The sequence below is a fragment of the Stegastes partitus genome, unplaced genomic scaffold (genome assembly GCF_000690725.1).
Source record: "Stegastes partitus isolate 25-593 unplaced genomic scaffold, Stegastes_partitus-1.0.2 Scaffold362, whole genome shotgun sequence".
NCBI classification, from domain to species: Eukaryota; Metazoa; Chordata; class Actinopteri; family Pomacentridae; genus Stegastes; species Stegastes partitus.
In genome coordinates, this window is record NW_007578093.1 from 434,882 (window position 1) to 443,221 (window position 8,340).

The window sequence follows — 8,340 nt, forward strand, 5'->3', positions numbered from 1 at the left end:
GTTCACTTCAGTCCAGCCCACAGCATGCTTCATAACCAATGCTCACTCCACGCTCACCACATCGATGCTACACCAGCCTCTACAAATCCGGCAATCAGCTCCTCCTCCTCAACCGCCACCTTTTAAAGGTTTAATTTCCCAACTTCTGCCTGTTATCAAAGAGGACTGCAAGCACACCTCTCTGCATCTATTCAGTCAGAATACAACCTTCATGAACTTATATTAAACGGTGTCACAATGATATGCAGTCATCACAGATCATATATAATATGAACTATTCGTGGCCTGGAGCAATATTCATGTATTTAGGTGAAAAAAATGTTCATATGCTGCGGAGTATGAGCAAAAGGAATAGATTAGGGGAGACACCACGGTGTTGGCATGGGAGGTGAAGGCAAGCAAACCAAGGCCTGGGCAAGGCCTTCCAGAGTTCATGTTGCTGAGGCTCATCTCAGCTTGCATCAGTTAACCATCCAGGCATGGATCATAGAAAAGAAGGAACAGAAGCATATGAGAGCTGGCAATGAAGATCGGAGCATCTTATAATATTAATTAACTTTGAAGGCCTAAAGTTGATGGATGCTGATGCTAATCTTAAGAGAAGACAGATATAGTAAGGTCATGCATGGAATATAATTTCTCAATGAGTGAACTGAACCTCTGCAAGAAACACTATAGGCCACGAGAAGGACTGTTCTAAGACGGTATCTACATATAGACTAAACACTCAGACCGTAAGTGAGAACAGGCTTTGCACCAAGAAAATGTAAAGTGATGAGACACAATGTGGATTTGAAGCTATGAACTGGTGTAGCCGAAGCAGATCAAAAGTTCGTTGTGACTTATGTCGCTTTGAGGTGGGATTTGATTGCTGGAAGCTGTTACTGGATTTTAAAATTGTCTGAGGATGATGAAAGGTGATTTTCCAGAGTGACGGCACTCTGACCAACACCTGAGATTTAGGACACGTCACTGACGACTTCTGCAATGCTGGCCCCCTTTGGTTTGAACACTGTGATCCCACACTGAAGACGGATGGACCTGCCCGCGAATAATCTTGGTCAGAAAGTAGAAACAAACGTCCAAACACTGGGTTTGTTTCCTGCGTGAAGGATCTCTGAAGACGAGATGAACAGTAGCGAAGATTTGCCGATGTACACAGGCTGGTGTAGCAGCGATGTGAGCGTGGAGCAGCAGGATGAACAGCCTAAAGCATGCTCCGTGGGTGGGCTGGACTGAAGCAGTGAACAATTGGACAGAAAGGGCCTTGTGACGCCCTGACTCCATGCCTGCACTCTGCTAGCACGAAGCTTCATAAATGGCTAAATCTAAGGAAGTGTCCAGTCTGAAATACATTTACTTGTAAACTCAGAAAACAGTTTTATACTTTCTATGTTCTATGTTTTAATTTGCATTTTTTAAAATGTCTTGTTATCTTTAAACTCTATTCCTAAGAATGACTAAACAGTTCAAGTAGCTGGTCAGTCAGGTTCTTGTGATTCTGAACAACAAACAGGGTGGATAATGGATAAATGCAGGTTTGTCTGCAACAGTAAATGTCAAATCTGGCCCTACAGGTATTGGCTATGCCGGGCAGCTGATTATCCTCTACAGCATTACAACCTACATTATCATACTGTCCTGGGCTTTGCTCTACCTTGTGTTCTCCTTCAGCTCCCAGCTGCCCTGGGCCAGCTGCAACAACTACTGGAACACAGGTAAAATGCAAAGATTGTTTCACTGTCTGATGCATTAAGGGTTTTGTGACAGGAGACTCATTTATATTTGCACGATGCATGATATCAAACATAGACAAAGAATTGTTTTGGTTTTTTTTTACTTGGCGAAGAAATCTTTCCAACATGTGAAACAATGGAACTAAACCACAGAACAGTATGCCCTTAACCCAGTAGCTGCATTGCGTATAAAACCTTCATCAGACTTGACAAGTTTTAAATCTCTTTCTTTCCTCCCTCTTTTTAGATGACTGTGTAGACTTTTCAATAAAAAACGCCAGCGTTCCGTGGACCAACCAGACGAATTCGACCTCTGCAGCCACAGAATTCTGGGAGTATGTCTGTGCAGACAAAGAAACAAAGCCTCCAGAATGTTCCTCACATTCCAAGTTATTATTTAATTAACAATTACAAAGACAAAGAAACTCTTCCTTTTGCTTCCAGACGCCGTGTGCTGGCTATCTCAGGGGGCATTGAGGAGATCGGCAGCATCAGGTGGGAGGTGATGTTGTGTGCAATTGCTATGTGGATCACCTGCTACTTTTGTATCTGGAAAGGGGTCAAGTCCACAGGGAAGGTACTTATATAGACCACAAAATGGTATCGAATGATGACAAAGTATACTCGAAAATTCTTTAAATGTATTTCTTTTTCCAGGTGGTGTATTTCACGGCTACCTTCCCCTATGTCATGCTGTTAATTCTTCTCATTCGTGGACTCACCCTTCCTGGTGCACTACAAGGAGTGAAGTTTTACCTTCTGCCTGAACCCTCCCGCCTCACAGATCCTCAGGTAGATGCTTCGTGATGTATTGTAACAGTGCAGGTGGACAAATGTACTGACTGTTGCTGTTGGAACAGGTGTGGATGGAGGCTGGGTCTCAGATCTTCTTCTCGTACAGTGTCGGTGTGGGATGCCTAACTGTGCTCGGAAGCTACAACAAGTACAACAACAATTGCTATAAGTAAGCAGTTATCCATGTGTGAGTGGGTTTAATGTTTATCTCAGGGCTCTCTGAAAAACATCAACATTTCTGACAGATTCAAGATCATGAATCTTGAATCGTGAAAATGCAAGAAAAGAGTTGCGCAACATTATATTTAAAAAATCTCAGTCACATGCTATGAAATCAAAGAGTCCTCTGTCCGTTTTTGTGTTGTACAGGGACTGTCTGTGGCTGTGTTTGCTGAACAGTGGTACCAGTATTGTAGCTGGGTTTGCAGTCTTCTCAGTGCTGGGATTCATGGCACATGAGCAAGGCGTCCCAATTGCAGAAGTGGCAGAGTCAGGTATACATTCAGAGATATTTAGGAACATACAATTTCACCATCCTGCAGACAGAGTTGCAGAATTTGACAATTTCCTGACAATGTCATGGCCTCTGCCTCTGATTCTGCCTAGTGGCAGCTCCCATTGCTAACTCTCCTCAGCCCCAGTTAAATCATGAGCCTTATGTTCCTGTTCCGTAGCAAGACGCTGGTGACTTAGGTGCTTGTCAAGAATCCCTAACACAAGTGTCTCTAGTATTTGATTTATAACCTTTGTCGTATTCGCCTGACAGAGCTCAGATAGCTTACTTAAGCTTACTGAAGGGCCCGGCAAGGGAGTGGCGTACGGTGTGGTTAAGACAATCTGAGATATGTGCTTCTTATTCTACATTTGTGGCTGAAATGTAGAAAGTCTTTGATCACCCTGCCAAGGTCGGGAAGCTGGGAATCGCCTCACCTATCTGAAACAAAGGAACCAAAGAGTGGATGAGTTCTCTGTGGAGTTCTGGACGTTAGCGGCAGAGAGCGGCTGGAACGATGCAGCATCACAGGGAGTCTTCTACCAAAGTTTGAACGAAGTAATAAAAGGTGAACTCGCCCCCCGAGATGAAGCTGCTGACCTGGATGCTCACAGCTTCCTTTCCATACGTCTGGATGATTGGATACGATAACGACGAGAACAAAACCAGCAACCCATACAAACCTCTCATCACCCAATTCATCCGGTTTCTGTGATCTCTCAGCCCTCAGAATCTGAGCCAGAACCAATGGCCACATTGGTCAAGCACAACTGTCTCAGAAGGAACGGGAGCTGAGAAGGGTCGCCAATATCTGCTTGTATTGTGGAAAACCAGGTCTACTGCCATACACAGCCAGCTAAAGAACTGGCCCACCAGTAATGGGAGGAATATAGGTGAGCTGAACCTCCAAAACATCCGCCCATCGCCTTTAAATCATGGCCTCACTCTGCTGGAAAGCCCAATCCATACCTGTTAACGCACTAATTGATTGTGGAGCAGAAGAAAACTTTCTTGACAGCCAACAAGCTAAACAGCTCCTGATCCCAACTGTCCCTTTAGATGCCCCTATTGATGCCTTAGCGCTCAAGGGACTCCCTTTGACCCATGTTCATTGCAAATCCGTCCCCTTTCCTTTTTACACTTTTTATATCCAACTTCCACCACAGGCGCCATCTTTCAGGCCAAACAGGGTTTTGCTTCTGGAGGTGCTCTGAATTCACTCCAACTTTATCCATGCACAACCTGTCGCTCTGTCCCAGTCTGTAAGATATCCATCCCACCCTAGTCTTTATCTACATTACACTGGGGGGATGGGGCTTAGAGAACCCAAGACACCCAATCCCTTTTCTCATCTTTTCACCCTCTTACCTCATCCTCCATACTTCCCTCTTCTCATTCATCCACACCTCTTATTTCTCCTCTTCACTCCCATTTTCATGTACCATCAGGGGTCCAAAATAGGCTTGTCAAAGCTTGAGACGGAACCCATGTGCACAGTCTCCTTTCCCCAAGCTTCCGACATCCCATCACGTCTCACCAGATCAGTCACCCAGATAACGTCCCGATCCATCCTCATCCTCATATCTTGTACTCATTCCCATCATCCAATCTCACCTTCCCTCATTATATTGGCAAACACCCATTGTTTCATTATGGTAGACTGTTGACCTTTGCCCTTACAAGGTCCTTGTTGCTAAATAGCCTAAATAACAAAAGCAGATAGTAGAAGGAGACCATGCAGTCTAGCATCATTCCAATGTTTTCCAGGTCCAGGCTTGGCGTTCATTGCATATCCTCAGGCTGTAGCCATGATGCCTCTGCCTCAACTGTGGTCCATCTGTTTCTTTGTCATGGTCATTCTCCTGGGTCTGGACACACAGGTAAAATACACGTCTGAATGCAGTCTTTTTTTTTTTTTGAAAGATTTCATTTATATTTAGAAAATGTATGTCTTCTGTCTTGTCCATTCACTGTACAGTTCGTCAGCATGGAGGCAGTGATGACGTCCGTCATTGATATGTTTCCTGACGTTATGCGCAGGACAGGCCGACGGGAGATGTTCCTCCTCTTCTTCTGCTTAATATGCTTCTTCTGTCAGCTTGTCATGATCACTGAAGTTAGTATATAATGTTCTTTTACACCGTTTCAGTTTTTTTTATATTCTAATATTGTATGTGAGTGTATTCCTGACAAAAATGGTTTTCACAAGACATTTTTTATTTTTACAAAACGTAATAAAATATTTGTTTGAAAAAGGCCTTTATACATTAGAGGAAGGAAAATAAATTTATATTAAATCAATATATCTCCTGTTGTCCCTAGGGAGGGATGTATGTGTTCCAGATGATGGACTACTATGCTTGTAATGGAGGCTGCATCCTCTTTCTCTGTGTGTTTGAAACGCTGGCACTGGGATGGATATTTGGTAGGTGTGCTGTTTTTAAAAGAGTAATTTTATACCTATTATATGCATTGCAGAGAACTGATTGGTGTCTCTAATGGTTACCTGAAAACCAGCCAGTCCCTGTTACTGGATAAGTAATAGTTCCCATGACTAGTAACCTGATCTTTAGGTGGAAAGAATTGGCAAAGTCCTTATACCAAGAGACTCACAAACATGGTCTGATCTGATCATTACTGGTACAAGGGGCTCTGGGAACCCAGGCGCAGACAGAGATCAGACAGACAGGTGAGGGCTTAAAAATGCTTGATTTAAAAAGAATGAAACTGAAACCATAGCAGGATAGGGAAACTGAACTGAAGGAAGATATCCAAGCTGACTAACAGACTTAAACTTGCAGATAAAGGTGATCTGAACTCATAAGAGAGCAGGCTAATATAAAAAAAGTGGGGAAATACAAACATAAGTGGAGATAACTTGGTGAGAGAAGAGAGAACTGAGGACTAACTAAACCCATTACAAAAAAGGACAAAACTACAAGAACCAGGAGATACTCTAAATTAGCACCAAGGGGGAAACCTAAGGAAAGTAATCCGCATAAACTAAAGCTTGGCTGGAAACAGGTTGGAGACCAGTGGCAGGAGAAGGTTGGCTGGGGAAGGATCTGGGTGGAGAGTTTTGTTGATGCACGAGGGTTCAGGTTCAGTGGCTCGGAGATAGCAGGCAGGAGATTGAATGGGGACCGGCAGAAACAAAGGGTATGAGAGTCTATGGTCAGGCAGGGTGTGGGGGAATGAACAGGGCTTTATGCAGTGAGGTGATTGTGAGCCGATCCCTGCAGCTGCATCCAATACCTGTAATCAGGCACCCGGAACCAGAGAGACAGGAGAGGGAGAGAGAGCCAGGCAGGGGCTGAAGCAGGGATCCCGACAATTTTACACCATTCATCCAATCTCATATCTCCCATCAAGGGGCAGAGCGGTTGTATGGCATCATCAAGGACATGACAGGGGTGAACGCCAGCCCGTTTTTCAAAATCTGCTGGCTCTACTTCACACCACTGGTGTCACTGGTAAGACAGGCTCTCAGTGTTTCAGTGCTACAATGCACTCGCTAGCTCAGAATCAAGTCAAACTACTAAGCCATCTCTTTTTGTTTTCTTAGGGATCTTTTATATATTCTTTAGTCGAGTACCAGCCTCTGACCTTTAATCGCTGGTACGTGTACCCAGACTGGGTATATGTGTTAGGCTGGCTACTGGCTCTCTCCTCCGTCCTGCTTGTGCCTGGATGTGCATTGTATAAGCTGATCACTGGGACTGGGACCCTCAGACAGGTGGGACAACTGTGTACCTGACTATTATGGTCACCAATGAAAGACAAAGACAAGGTGTTTGTGTCTCATGTAATGGAAAGCAAATGCATTTGTAATTTTAAGCAAAATTTTCTCATGAAAATGTTCCATAAAAACTGGACCATTTTGACAAAATGGACATGAGTAGACATGATGTCCACAGTTAGTTTATGAAATGAAAATCAAAGCTAAACTCATGTCCCATCTGGATGAGTTATAGCTTTTAGAATTATTGTTAATCTCCATGTCACCTGAGTGTGGTAATTTGCAGATGACAGTCTACATGTTTTCTTTCAGTGGCAATAAACTGTATCACTGTTTCAACAACACAGTTAACACCTATAATGCAACTACTCTCCTGCCCTTTTGTTGGGAACTGCTGGTGAATATTTCCCTCTGCTTCACAGCGTTTTCATCACCTGTGCCAGCCTGACATTGAAAACTTACCGACCCAAAAGCAGGAGGGAAACAACAGCTTACTACCAGCTGATGTGAAAGAACAGAACGATCACCTGATACTCAACTCGTGAGCAACTGCATCTATGTGTTCAACAACTTAGATTTGGCACTGAGTGGGCTGCTGACTGCTGACATACTAGCATGGCCTAAAATCCAAAGGCTTGTCTGTTTCTTTTTGCTGTGTCATCCTAATCATAGATACTGCACTTGTAAAGAAAAAACATCACTGCATGTGGAAATGGTTATCGGAGCAGCTTTTTCCTTTCCATGTCCCTGAAAGAAACAGAATCACTTAACTTTTGACTGTGTGATTGTGTTTGTAATCTTTTATAGAGACAGAAAATGACAAATGTCATTCGACTTGTGTAATTCAGTAGATAAAGTTTAATAAAATGTACACCAACCTCGAAGCTATTCACAATTTTCCAAGTAACAGACAAAAAATGATATGCTTTTATTAAAAATAATAAACTATGTACTGTGAATCAGATGGATTTGAGACAATTACTAGGTCTAGAATTTAAGCATTTAAGGAAGAAATTGCAACAGCAATAGATAGTAACACATAAACTACAGCTGCATTTATTGGGGCCCTGTGATAGACTGGTTACCTGTCCAGGTGAACCTGCCTTCACCCTGAGTCAGCTGGGATAGACTCCAGCCCCCCATGACCCTAATGAGGATTAAGGTGTAGAGATGATGGATGGATGATGGATGGATGGATAGATGGTATGTAATATAGGCCATGCCATCTTAATTTCTGATAGGCATACATTTTTTTGTAGTTCCACTCTTGATTACTATTCTGATGACAGAAAACAGACAGTTTGCTGACTATCTTAGTGTATGATGATTGGTTGTGGAGTGAGGACAGACATTGTTTTATCTGCAGGTGATGCAAGTCTCCCCATCAGATGAGATGAATGAGGATTTGTAACTGACATTATTGTAAATAAAATGTTCAAATGTTGTTGATTTTTGCCCATCAAACAAGAATGAAATGCTGACACTGTCTACAGATGCAAGTATATGTTGAAAGAGAATTCAAGGCAGAGTTTTTGCTTCGCCTTAGTTCCAACAGGCCCGGAGTCAGGGAGTCACAG

The 8,340-nt window shown here is 43.1% G+C and overlaps 1 protein-coding gene across 1 annotated transcript in view; it reads left to right on the top strand.

Moving 5' to 3' along the window:
* The window catches only part of LOC103359267 (sodium- and chloride-dependent GABA transporter 2-like), a 10,073-nt gene extending 2,435 nt beyond the window's left edge, over positions 1-7,638 (top strand). The window contains exons 2-12 of the mRNA XM_008284514.1: positions 1,984-2,071; positions 2,181-2,313; positions 2,394-2,528; positions 2,597-2,700; positions 2,901-3,025; positions 4,792-4,904; positions 5,003-5,140; positions 5,347-5,449; positions 6,397-6,497; positions 6,590-6,760; positions 7,186-7,638. Of these exons, the coding sequence (XP_008282736.1) occupies positions 1,984-2,071; positions 2,181-2,313; positions 2,394-2,528; positions 2,597-2,700; positions 2,901-3,025; positions 4,792-4,904; positions 5,003-5,140; positions 5,347-5,449; positions 6,397-6,497; positions 6,590-6,760; positions 7,186-7,308 (1,334 nt within the window). The 3' untranslated portion in view covers positions 7,309-7,638. The remainder of the gene's footprint in view (positions 1-1,983; positions 2,072-2,180; positions 2,314-2,393; positions 2,529-2,596; positions 2,701-2,900; positions 3,026-4,791; positions 4,905-5,002; positions 5,141-5,346; positions 5,450-6,396; positions 6,498-6,589; positions 6,761-7,185) is intronic.
* The last annotated feature ends 702 nt before the right edge of the window (positions 7,639-8,340 follow it).